Source organism: Poecilia reticulata, linkage group LG13 (assembly GCF_000633615.1).
Source record: "Poecilia reticulata strain Guanapo linkage group LG13, Guppy_female_1.0+MT, whole genome shotgun sequence".
NCBI classification, from domain to species: Eukaryota; Metazoa; Chordata; class Actinopteri; order Cyprinodontiformes; family Poeciliidae; genus Poecilia; species Poecilia reticulata.
This window is the reverse complement of record NC_024343.1, coordinates 26,231,716-26,245,264: the sequence shown is the minus strand read 5'-3', so window position 1 is coordinate 26,245,264 and position 13,549 is coordinate 26,231,716. Positions and strand designations below refer to the sequence as shown.

Genomic DNA, 13,549 nt, shown 5'->3' with positions numbered 1-13,549 from the left:
CAGGATTAATTAGTTCTTCCTTTATTTCCATGTAGAATGGAGTGAAACTGTCAAAACACAAACAWCTCAGGATGAGCTCAGAGCAGCTTACAGAAGTGTTTTACATTCAGATACATACATTAGAAGTACAACTGATACAACAGAAACCTCTGAATGCTATGAGCTGCAATTCTACGTAACGACCTGAGAAATATTAGCAGCCTGCTAGTTAGCAATGACGTAACACATAATCAAATCGCCCGCAGGTATTTCCAAAACTAATTCAATAAACAAGTTACTTATTTTATCATATGTTAACATAAATGCTCATTTTGAAGTATAAACTGCTACTTACAGGCATTGCTTCGRAGAACTCGACCTGAATGCGGCGTTCATAACAGACACGTGTTCATCTGCTCTACCGCTACCAACAGTACTGATTACATAACATAAAAGTTGAGCAGTTCCCTAAAAGTCCAACAGATGGCAGCAATGCGCCATGCAAAACAAAACACCCACAGTTTACAGGACACACTATCTGCTAAAGAGCCCCCTGGTGGTTGAAGAAAAATCTACATATAAACCGGAAAATACAATATATGAAAAAAAATCTGAATGCTTTCTGGTATTGTTCAGGGGGCCGGACCAAATGTGGCGGCGGGCCGGATCCGGCCCGCGGGCCGTAGTTTGGGGACCACTGATCTACTGCAAGCATACAACTTTTGCAAACTACAAAACTGGATTCTTGTCTTCACATGAACCCCTTTAAACTTCCTTCACTGATTAACAGCTGTAATTAAGCAATAATAAAGAATTATTAAACAATAATTAAGAAAATAGGCACCCCAACATAATTTTTATTTTTGTATATTTAATTAGGCCCGAGCAGCTAAGCKCTGCGAAGGCCTATTGAAATTGCGCATTAATTTCTCGTTTTAATTACTTCTTTAGTCCAGTTAATACTATGCAATTCCATACACAACCGCTACGGTTGCTGCCGCGTTGGTGACATAGAGAAGATTTAGCACACAAGAAAAATAAATCTTCCGGTTGAATGTGAAGGAACATAGACATAATATTATAAATATTATGTCTATGTGATATTATGTCTATGTGAAGGAAACTCAACGTGTGTCTCGTTTTTCTCATACCGCAGGTCAGTAGAAATATGGTTTTATGCATATATGTTAGTACTCTTGGAAGAGTTGAAAAGGTTCGTGAATCGAATGTCAACTAATGAGTCACGAAGTTGGTTTTGTGATTGTTATCGTGTAACGGGACTTGTGTGTGAGCTAGCTGAGGAGCCAGCTGAATTTGAACTTGTGTTTTGCACTTTTTGAGAGAGTTCTCACTCAAAGGACATTATTTTGGTTTCTTTATTGTATTTTATGTGATACTTTTTATGGGTTTGTTGAAAAACCAGATAAACCATATCTTTAGGACATATATGAAGCTGAGTATATCAGCTGGATCAGCTGCAGTTGATCCAGAACGCTGCTGCTCGGGTTCTCACTAAAACCAGGAAGATAGAGCACATAACACCAGTTTTAAAGTCCCTACACTGGCTCCCTGTAGCTCAGAGAATAGACTTTAAAATACTGATGTTAGTTTATAAATCACTGAACGGTTTAGCACCACAATACCTTAAAGATCTGTTATTACTGTACCAACCGTCTAGACCCCTCAGATCTTCTGGTTCTGGTCTGCTCTGCATCCCCAGAACCAGAACCAGACGAGGAGAAGCAGCATTCAGTTTCTATGCACCACAGATTTGGAACAAACTTCCAGAAAACTGTGAAAGAGCTGAAACACTGGGTGCCTTTAAATCTCAACTTAAAACTCACCTGTTTAGAGTTGCTTATGGCTAAATTAGGGTTAGAGTGCAGGTTTTGATGTCTTCCATCTTTTTATGTCTTTAATGTTTTTAATTTCTTCTTCTTTCTTTTCGACGTTTTAATGATGTAATGTTTTTTGTTTTTTTGTTTTTATTTTTATTTTGTTTTTTTATTTTTTTAAATCTCTCTCTTTCTCGCTGATTATTTCTGTTTTTATTTTAATTATGTAAAGCACTTTGAAATGCCTTGCTGCTGAAATGTGCTATACAAATAAAATTTGATTGATTGATTGATTGATTGATTGATTGATTGATTGATTGATTGATTGATTGATTGATTGATTGATTGATTGATTGATTGATTGATTGATTACAGAGGCACAGTATTAAAGGAACATTGCGCCTTTTTCAGTTTTATATTAAGAATAGTTCTTTATGTAACAACTATTTAACAAAATTGCAATATTGTTGCAACATAACAATATTATTGTCCTATTGCAACAATGGATATTGTTAAAAGCTAAGATGCTTAAATGTTAAAGTATATTTTATTTGTGTTGATTAAAAATGGAAAAAGCTATTAAAATAGTTAGAAGCCATTTTATATATTTTTTATCTTGATAGTTAAATACAAAAGGTCTCATAACTACAAAATTAATATGGTTTAGAGAACTAAATCTATTTGTGAATTAATTTTGTAATTTGATGGAATTCATAATGCTAAATGGAGCATGTTAAAATAATTATTGTTTGGTTTAAAGGTATATTACAGTCATTTCTGGTAGAATGAAGCTAATGATTCTCTACTGAAGTATGTGATGCCTGAAGTATGCAATATCTTAAGTATGTTGTATATGAAGTGTGTTTATAACACAGAGGAAGAAGAAATCTTCCGGCTGAATGTGAAGGAAGCTCAACATGTGTGTCTTCGTCTTTCTCATACCACGGCATCACACGTTGAGTGAAGACATTCTGTACATTACCCTCAGCCATCCAAGGTTGCAGGGTAACACACTGAATTGGTTTGCTGTTTTTTGTGTGAAGTTACTGCAGAATTGTCACCACCTTTCATTGACCAGACACCCAATTTATCCTGATAAAGGGAGGAAGTCTCACAGCTTTGATCAACATTTTTCCACAAAGCACGTCTGAGAGAAGTTCCTGGATTTTACCAGTTTTGTTTTTTTTTACCTAGTTTTCAAGAGGCTTAGCAGTACAGTTGTCAATCAACCCAAATTAGGAGAAGCTCCAATTAAGTTGCAGTGTCACAGAACCATCTGAGGGGATTGATTCCATGTTCTGGTGTTTACTCACAATTAAGAGAGCTGTTTTTCTCGGACCTAAACTTTAATCCTGAAACAAACTACACATGTAATTTACATCTGACAAAAAAAAAAAAGAAAAATTCAATTTTGTGTATCTGTAAAAATCTGACACTGAAAAAAAAACCTCCATTAATTTGACCCTATTTTTGCCCTGAGAAATTTTGCACTCATATTTCTACCACCTGAATATAGGAATATAGTTTTTAACCACAAGTAGATTTATTGTTCATACATGTTAAACAAAGTTATTAAGAGAAATAGAAATAATAAATTCACTTTACAATTTGCAGTTGAAATGATCTATATATAGTTTATTTTAGGGTTAAAACATTAAATTGACAACAGACTAAAAAAAATAGAATGAAAACAAAAATCCATTAAATTTTCATTAAAGCAAATACTTTTGACAAAATAAAACTTCAACTTGACAGAAGCAAGTAGAGCTCTTTCAGTCTCCCAGCTACATCTATAAAAAGTCTTTCTTCTGCTGTCTTCTTCTATTAAAATTTAACCAGCCTTTGTTGTTATATTAGTTCATTTGGTAAAAAGCTTCATTTTTAAGCTTTCTTTGATGTCCTTTGTTTTGAAGCAGTATATTATTGGGTTGACAACAGCAGGTAAAAGACTATACAGCATTACAACAACAATTCGAACTGAAGCATTGAACGTGTATCCTACAAAGTTAGCCAAGTAAACAAAGCACCTTGGCAGATAATAAAGGCAGATGATAATTAGCTGAGGTGTGCAAGTCGACCAAGCCCTAATGCGTCCTTTAGAGGACGATATTTTCAGAACAGAAAGGATAATGATAAAATAGGACAGAATAATAAATCCCAGAGGTAACAACAAGCTGAACATGGCAAGACTCAATCCCAGAACTGTTGAACTTCGTATATTCTCACATCCAAGGTTAATTATTGATAAATGGTCACAGTAGCAGTGAACAATGATATTTGAATTACAAAAAGGTAGACTCAAAGCATCAAAAACTACGCCAAACATCCACGAAATTGGCATAAACCATGATATTCCACAAAGCGCAGAAACAGTCGTATTTGTGAAAAGTGAATTGTAGCGCAGAGGAGAACAAATTGCAATGAAGCGATCCAGTGCCATCACCATCAGAATGAAAGAATGAGTTGCTCCTAAAAAGTGAACAAAGTACATTTGGGCAAAACAACTATAAAATGATACAATTCTGTCATTAAACCAATATAAAGATATTGTCTTTGGTAGCGTTACTGTTCCAAACATTACGTCACTTAGGGCCAAGTGGCAAAAGATGACATATGAGGGTTTGTGAAGAGACCTTTCATATCTAACAAACACTAAAATAAAAATGTTTCCAGCTGCTATAGCCAAATAAAGCAGGAAAAGTGTAGCTGAAACGGGGCCATAATACTTTGGCACAAGACCTGGAAATCCAGTGATAAAAAAGGTGTTTATCGTTGTTACATTAGTGTACAACATAATCCTTGTGATTACAACAGTATAAGCAGTGACTAAATATCAAACACAAATGTCAAAGCAGAAAATTACAAGTTATAGAAAACAGCAGATGAACTCACAAAACGTGGAACTGTTATCATGCTTCTTGCTATTGTATATAGAAAACAAAACAGCATTAGACACAACAAATCATATAATGTTTGCCATTTAAATCCACTACATCTTCAACACCTCCCTACACTTTTATCTAGAACATGCTCAGCTTTTCATTGGTTACTGCACTATAAGTAGGCATAGTAGATCCCAAATGGACAATGATCTCTAATGGTTTCCAGTTTGACAAACAAACATAACTGCCATTAGTAAAATGCATGTTATTGCATTTCTGCTTGCCGTTTTGTTGTGTTCAAAATTATAGCACTTTTTAGATGATTTTCTTCTTTGTTCCTTCAAAAATGCAACAGTTTTACTCTCAGAAGCACAGTAGGTTATAAAACTCAAGTATAATAATATCAAATACATAAAACGAACTATAGCATGACCAGAGTTTAAAATCTACAAAACACATTCTTAGGTTACATTTGTTAATGTTAAATGTATTTAATTGATGAAGAAATTTAGAAAATAAATGTGTCAGCAACATCTATAATGATTTGGTTAAAGACAGGATGAGTGTTTCCCTTGTATTGAAACATATTGTTGAACTCACGGAAAATCTTTCATCACATTGACTGTTGGAATGTGTTTAATGAATCTTTTAATGACAAAATACAAAGACAAAAAACACTTTGAGAATCCAAAACTAAATATTTGTTTTAATATACATAAATAAATAAATAAAATAATAAATGTAATGTTTAGTTCTTAACCAAATAAAAGGTGCATGATTGACATCTAAAAACTAACAGACACTTTCAGTTCACACTTTTTAGTCAAGTTTCCTTCTACATAATATTGTTATAACTACAAGAAAATAACAAAACCTCACATTTCACTAATATTTTCCATTGCGACTGCTTAACTGACTCAAAAATTGCCATCTGTGTATTTTAATAATTTTTTCAAACTTTTAAAACAAAAATACATAAACCATAAAAGTATAAATACAATTAAGACAGTAATAGTTTAAAATGACATGTTAAAAACATACTTGAGCAAACAAAGCATTTAATTTATGTAAAGTATGGAGTTAATCATTCAAATGTTCTTCTTTTCCTGTTGTATCATCACACTTCCTAATCCTAGTTAGTGACTGGTCCAGATTTTTAACTCTATTCCAATTTTAGCTACTTTTATCCTCTTCATCAAAGTGTGCTTTATTTCTTGGGTCTTGAAACAGTATATTATCGGGTTGACTGCAGCAGGAAGTAGACTGTACAGCAGAATTAATAAAATGCGAACATCTACACTAAAAGAAAATCCAATTGTGTTAGCTATATAAACAAAGCACCTCGGGAGATAGAAAAGACATGTTATAAATATTTGTGGCGTACAAGTTGCCAGAATTCTGCTGCGTCCTGCAGAATTAGACATTTTTAAAATGACTATAATGACAGAAACATAAGAAATCAGGATAAATGCAAGGGGCACCAAGAGACAAAACATAGCGATACAAAGAGCAACAATCTGTGCAATCTTCCGATCATTTCCACATGCCTGATTTGTTATTGAGATGTGGTCACAGTAGCACTGGGTAATGATATTTGACTGACAGTAAGGTAAACTGAGAGCTTGGAATATTATAATCATCATCAAAGGCAGGGGCAAAAACCAAGCAGATCCACAAAGAGCAAATATGATATTGTTTGTGATTAGGACAGGGTATCGCAGTGGGACACAAATTGCTATAAATCTATCAAGAGCCATTACCAGTAACAAAAATGACATCACTGAGCCTAAATAGTGAACAAAGAACATTTGTGTAAAACACCCATAAAATGAAATGATGCTGTTTCCAAACCAATATTTTGATATGATCTGTGGGAGTGTAACAGTCCCAAATGATAAATCAGTCAGTGCAAGGTGACAAAAGACCAAGTATGTAGGTTTTTGAAGAGATTTTTCATAGATGACAAACACCAAGATGAAAATATTTCCTACTAAAATGGCTAGATACACTAGAAAAAGCACAGCTGATGCAGGGCTGTAGTAAGATGGTGAGAGTCCCGGGAACCCAAGGATGAAAAAGTTGTGTATCCCTGTGATGTTTGAACTGAGCACCATTATCTCGGGTCCCTGTGAAGGAGTGAACAAATTTATTCATTTTTAATTGTATTTAAATGTCACCACAACATTAGTAAAGATATAATTAATCTTTATTATCATGCTGCTAAACCATTGAGTTGATTTTTAAATAGTATTAACGGTAAAGGTACTTTTACTTGTATATAATTACCTATAATAATGAATAAACTACTTAGAATAAACTACTTACTTAATGCAGATGCAAAATTAACAAATTATATTTGACACTTTTGTAATGCAACAGTTTTTTTCTATTTTAGAAACAAACTGTCCAGCAAATATTCTTTGCTCACAAGCTTTTAGACATGATATAGTCCCTGATGGTAACTGAGAATGTTATATACAGGAATAGAGCAATCTTACCTCAATAGGGCAGCTCAACAAGTGACAACTTGGAGTAGAGACTGGTTTGCAGCTAATATCTGCTCGTTTTATTTAACCAGGTGCATCCTCAGAAGGTCTTATTCCCACATGAACAGTAAAAGTTCTCAGATGTTTTGAATGTGTCTTTTCATATCATTCTTATTGTTCCTATACCCTTACTTTCACTGTCCAAGATTATTCATCTTGTATAAGGTTGTATTTAGACTAAAAGAGTTTTATTTTTGGATTTACAAGCAATGTTTGCTTTTATAAGAATTGTATGGCCCAAGAGACCTTGGCTGTGACTTGATGGCTGAACAGGAAAAAGGAAAAAGAGAGAAAGGGAAGACAGACAGTAAATGGTGGAGATGGGGAGCACTGGAAATAACCTTTATTTGAACTTTCAAAAATTAAAGGTTTGAGGAAAAACTGGGTTTTAATAATTCTATTAGTGTAGAACAATCTAGTCCAGGTTTGATTAGCCTAAGTTATTCAATTGTTTAAACAACAGCAGACTAAATAAGTTAATTTTAGTGAAAAATTAAGTCCAATATCGTCCTTTAATTATTTTCCGAGTTGGAAACTTCAGTCTGAAGCCAAGTTCAGCTTTGTATCTTCCTGTTTATCCAAATCCAAGAGGCCTCTCCATTCTGTTAAATAAATAGCAAGACAATATTTAGCACAGATAGTTTTTAATGTATCCATCTTTAGGAATTGGTGAAATGTTTTGGCCATTTAATATGCACTTTATGTCTGAAGTACAGTAGACTACAATTCTAAAACTGGACAGAAAATTGACGTCATTGTTCACAACTTCTTCTGTTCACTGATTGGCCCATTAGAAAATCTGCCAGAAGGAATCCAAGCGAAGGAGAGAAAACACAAACTGTGCTGTAAGTGAGATTTTATTCAAGTGGAATTGCACAGGAAAGCAATGGGCAGGCTACTTTTCAGCGTGACAAATGGTATAAAACTAAAGCCTGCAAGATTTTTTGTAAGTGTGACTGAAAGAATACAATTTGTGTACTTGATGCTGGATGACTCTAGCGCGAGCAACTGTAACCCACATAAAAAGGGAATGCCTCTTTAAGAAACAGAGATTAAGGAAGCTAGGTATTTTACCTAGCCAATAGGAAATTTAGTTTCCACCGTGCTTCTACCAATCAGAATGCAGTCTATCGCTGTAGGTCCCGCCCTTCTTCCCCGTGTCTGCAGCATTGTTTGTGTGTGCGGGAGAGATCCGCCATGAGGATACTGTTAAACTGTGCAGCGTAAGAGTCTGTTGGTTAAAAATGTAATAGATACGAACTCGAAACAAACCCTTTCGCAGATAGAATTACTCTTTATCACCCGACTTCTAAGCTGGAAGTTGTGAAGCGAGCAGAAAGACTGAACTTCAGTTTTTATGTCGAGCACTGTTCGTTAGCTCTTATTGGCTATTGGTTTCCTCGGAAGTTCATCTCGTTCTCCGTTCAGCTGAAAGTAAAGACTAAAATATAGTATATTCTTACTTTATTCACCATGAAACTTCATATTATTGAGGTTAAAGCATAAAAAAATATGCCTTGTTACATTATCTACTGCTCCACGTGTCCGGATGAGAGCCACCATATTGTTGTCCAGAACGTGTCGCATTGAGATGATGAGCATATTATGTGCCTTTCATTTGGATTTTTGTTCTGTTTTTCACATTTTTGTTGAATAATAGCCTGTGTAGGAAATTCTCCTCATGTGAATGATGTTGAGTTTAACCTGAATTGGAATTGAAATTGATTAATCTGTTATCTATTACAATTTAGAATTCAGATTACCAGGGTGCGCCCAAAAGATTTAAAACTGAGAGCTAGCATTTGGCCAAGTATTATTATTTCTTGTATTTTATTGTGTGTAATGTTATTTTCTTAATTGTGTGTCTTGTACAGCTTATTGTCAATTTTATAGTTTATTTCACTAAAGCCGTTTCTTTAAATTCATCCAACTGCCTTTGCGTGTCATGTAAACACCCAATTGTGCTTCAATACCCGAACCTCTTGGCCCATTCATCTAAAATATATAATACTCTACTGTGTTACACAACCATTACAGACACCAGGGATTGCAAGGTAAATGTTTATTGAACAGAGAAAATGTTTGATTTGTCTGGAGGAGGGAGAACACCAAGCCAGGACCGGATCCACACTGGAAGACGGTGTCAAGACAGATTCTTGCTTTGTGAAAGGAGAAGGCAATCGAGGAGGGGTACGAGCACCACAGATCTGGCGGTTGACTTCTGGAGGAGATGGATCGTTGGAGGGTGGACAGGTGGGCGAGAGTACTGGAGATTAACCACAGATGGGTGACCTGAACAGGAGCAGCAAGGAGGATGAGAGCGAGACACCGGGAGAGGAAACCCACAAGGCTGAAGGATCAGCGTGGAAGCAGAATGCTGAGGATCTATGTGGACGGAAGAGATCAAAGGCAAGTTTTATAATAAATAGTTTGTGGGATGACCAAGTCTGCTGTAGTTACCACAAGTAACAGTAAACAATCTGGCGTGTGTCTCTGGGGACCCACTCCTCTAAATACTGCTTCTTGATAAGGGTCTGCACTTGCACCCTGGAGAGGAAGAAGAGAGAGCGGAGCTCAAGAAGCAGCACATGAGGCTGTTTTTACGACAGTACTTGTACTTAAGTATTTAAAGAGGTGTAACTGCTGTCTTTAATGGTAAAAGGCCTAAAAAAAAAAAACACAATTACGAAATATGTAGATTTTTCTTCTGACTGCAAGTTTAAAAATACTTTTCACCGAAAATACCTCCATACCAAACTTTGCAAACAAGTCAGTGGTACATGTAATTTACATATTTTGAACTTCCCAAGACTTACACCAGACCCTCTTGGTTCCACGCCCAACTATAAACAGCAAGGCAGCTTTCTTGTATTGATCTTGACATTTTGATGGTTTATGTATGATCAAGTGCATCATGCATAGATCATTTTGTTGTATAAAAATTTGAGTTTACTCATAAATCATGGGGGATCTAAAGTTATATAAGTCCTGACTTTTGTGCATGTTGAATGGGTGGAGCCAGGCCTCAAAATTTGACTACTCGTCAAAGAAAAAAGAAAAACTCCTACAAAGCAAGTCAGTGAGGCCACTGAAAAGAGAGGCCTCATTATACTTCCCTAAGAGAAAGTTTAATGTTTACTTCTAAAGGTTCATATTTAGTCCCCTTTACCTAATCAACATATAACTTTGCACAGTGACAGAAGTCAAGTTCATGTAACTTTTTGTCTAAGCCCCATAATACAATTAAAAAAGCTGAAAATGATCATATTTGTCTAAGCTGGCATATATTTAAGAATGTTTATTAATGTCAACTCTCTGAATCTTTAATAGACCTGCAGAATCTCTGATTAACTTAGACAGATATGAATACAGTAAAAATTATGAAAATATTTTATTTTTCTTACAGCCAACAAATATGTGAGTAATGTGATCTATCAAATCATCGTGCTGAAAAGAAACCATGAAACAAGCAACTGTTTGCTGATGATGATCTCATTTTATTTAAAAAGTAATCCATGAATTATTGGTATGGTGTATTTAACATGATATTGTAATATATGAAGATAAAGATACCATTTATAATTAATGTGCTGGTCTGTTCATTGTGAATTGCTGAAACCTGAACTTTTCTATGTAGAATTGTTTCATCAAACACTCTCTGATGTCTTTAGCTCGTAGGCAGTATATGAGTGGGTTTATCATTGGAGGGACAAGGCTGTAAAGCATTATGATTACTATTCGGAGATCAGCACTAAATTTAATTCCARCWTRACTRGYAAAATACACAAAACATCGAGGTACATAATAAAGTGAGATRATTATCAGTTGAGTACTACATGTTGACAGAGACTTTCCACAGTTTCCCAAATTTGTTACTTTACTTATTTCTATAAATATTGAACAGTATGAGAAAATTATAAAGGCCAGAGGTCCTAACAGTGTAATCATTGCACCCACAAAAGCTGGAAACGAATAAAGGGTTCTGTCTGTGCAGGCCAGAACTGTCACTCCAGTATGATCACAGTAACAGTGATTGATTATGTTTGATGCACAGTAAGGAAGAGGATATGCTCTAATCACCATCATTAAAGGRRMTGCAATAGCAATAATCCATGCAGTCACACTGAGCGTGTGGACTGTAAATGTTTTAACAATAGTTGAATATCTGAGAGGATGACAGACAGCACAATACCTATCAAAAGCCATCAGTGCAAATATAAAAGAATTTACTGAGCCAGAATAGTGAACAAGGTACAKCTGGACAAAACAAGCAGTAAAAGAAATGCTCCCTGATCGAAACCAGTATCTAYTGATGATTTTAGGTAAAGTTGTTGTGCTGAAGAGAAGGTCACAGGCAGACACATTTAAAATGATGTAGTACACTGGTTTATGAAGACTCTTGTTGGTTGCAAATAAGTAAAAAACTGCAGCATTTGCTTTCACAGTTACCACATAGACTAAGAATAATACAGCTGAAGCGAGACCATAATATTGTGGATGGAGTCCAGGAAATCCAGTTAGTATGAATTCAGTTACTCTGCTTTCATTCCCCTCTGACATGATCTCGAAGAAAATACCTTTAAAAACTGAAAAGCACACAATGGATCAAACTGAATCCTTATTTCATATAAAAGAACATGCTTTGCAGTAATTAGTTCTGATGTAACTGATCACAAATTATTGTTTTGTTGTAAACCATTGGTGTCAATTTTGATATCCTGATTCTTGCTTACCACTTTTCTTTCAAGACAAACCCAGCTATGTATTACTATCCATTTATGTATAAAATCGAGGAAACTGATTACTAAGTTATGGGTTTTCAGTCTAATAAATAAATTAGATTTTAGCTAAGTGACTAAATTTGTAATTAGTTCTTTCAGTTTACTCGTACCTTTCACAAAAAGGTGCACCAAGCTTCTCTGATTTCTCACCAGGTGGTTGTCTGCTTAAAACCCTCCTTCTATATACCTTTGATGAAGGCAGAGTTATTGTTCTTCCTCTTTGCTTTCTCTAGGGGTTTCTGATGTTTTCATTTTAGTTATCCCATATGGGTGATTGTTTTCTTCCCAAACATGACCAGAGGTTAGATCTTTCTAGTTTTTTTATGATCATTATATTGGATCTAATGCTTCCTCAAAAGAGTTTCAGTAATCCTTCACTGCTTTAGCTGACAATCAATTTTTGACATTATTACCATATTTCTGTTAGGTTGACAGTTAGACACTGTTCTTGTCTCGCTAAACATTACATTGGTCTCAAAAGGCAAATTGCTTTCTTTGTTAAAAATGACACTGACCTATGGATGAATTCCTTAAAAATTCAATTATTTTCTATTTAAAATGCTATCCTGGTTCACAAATTGAAGGTTTGAGAAATCTGAAACTGGGTTTTAATAATTCTACTGTTAGAGTAGAACAGTCTAGTCCATGTTCGATGACTCAAAGTTATTAATATGTTTACACTACAGCAGAATATTTTAAATGTAGTGAAAAATTAAGGGCAATATAGTCCTTTACCCTGTTTATGCATTTCTAAAAGCCTCCCCATTTTGTTAAACTAAATTTAGCATAAACAATATTTAGCACAGATAGTTTTAATTTATTCATCTTTAGGAATTGGTGAAATGTTTCGGCCTTTTAATTTTCCCTGTATATCTGAAGTATGGCCAGAGGTTCTAAGCAAGAACACCCAACGCTGACTGAAAGGCTTCGTTCACTTCATCCACCTCATGGCTTAAACTACATTTACAAACGGCACAGAAAATAATCGACGTCATCGTTCACAACTTCTTCTGTTCACTGATTGGCCTGGTAGAAAATCTGCCAGATGGAATCCAAGCGAAAGGGAGAAAATGCAGACTGTGCTGTGAGATTTTATTCAAGTGGAATTGCGTAGGAAGGAAATGGGCAGACTATTTTCCAGCATGACAAATGGTACAAAACTAAAGTGTGCAAAAAATAAATAACATTGTGGCAGAATTTATTATTCACATCAACAGTTTTGTTGCATTCACTGACTTGTGTTTGTGGTAAAATATATATATATATATATAATAATTCCCTTCTCACCCTCCGCGGGTGGTCTGTTTCATCCTCTGAGCTCGGGTCCTCTACCAGAGGCCTGGGAGCTTGAGGGTTCTGCGCAGTATCTTGGCTGTGCCTAGAACTGCACATTTCTGGACTGAGATGTCTGATGTTGTTCCTGGGATCTGTTTGAGCCACTGCTCCAGTTTGGGGGTGACTGCCCCGAGGGCCCCGATGACCACAGGCACCACTGTGGTCTTCACCTTCCAGGTCTTTTCCAGTTC

The 13,549-nt window shown here is 35.3% G+C and overlaps 3 protein-coding genes across 3 annotated transcripts; all 3 read right to left on the bottom strand.

Moving 5' to 3' along the window:
- Positions 1-3,556: 3,556 nt before the first annotated feature.
- On the bottom strand, positions 3,557-4,814 carry LOC103474960 (olfactory receptor 52N5-like). The gene has a single exon (XM_008426257.1). It carries the CDS (start codon positions 4,606-4,608, stop codon positions 3,673-3,675), a length of 936 nt encoding a protein of 311 aa, XP_008424479.1. The 5' UTR covers positions 4,609-4,814; the 3' UTR covers positions 3,557-3,672.
- A 955-nt stretch (positions 4,815-5,769) lies between these two features.
- LOC103475190 (olfactory receptor 2AT4-like) lies at positions 5,770-6,810 on the bottom strand. The gene has a single exon (XM_008426630.1). It carries the CDS (start codon positions 6,808-6,810, stop codon positions 5,833-5,835), a length of 978 nt encoding a protein of 325 aa, XP_008424852.1. The 3' UTR covers positions 5,770-5,832.
- Positions 6,811-10,824: 4,014 nt separating this feature from the next.
- On the bottom strand, positions 10,825-12,161 carry LOC103475189 (olfactory receptor 2AT4-like). The gene is made up of 2 exons (XM_017308180.1): positions 12,134-12,161; positions 10,825-11,828 (listed from the first exon to the last, which is right to left on the bottom strand). The coding sequence occupies exon 2, from the start codon at positions 11,800-11,802 to the stop codon at positions 10,825-10,827; it is 978 nt and encodes a 325-aa protein (XP_017163669.1). The 5' UTR covers positions 11,803-11,828; positions 12,134-12,161.
- Between the last annotated feature and the right edge of the window lie 1,388 nt (positions 12,162-13,549).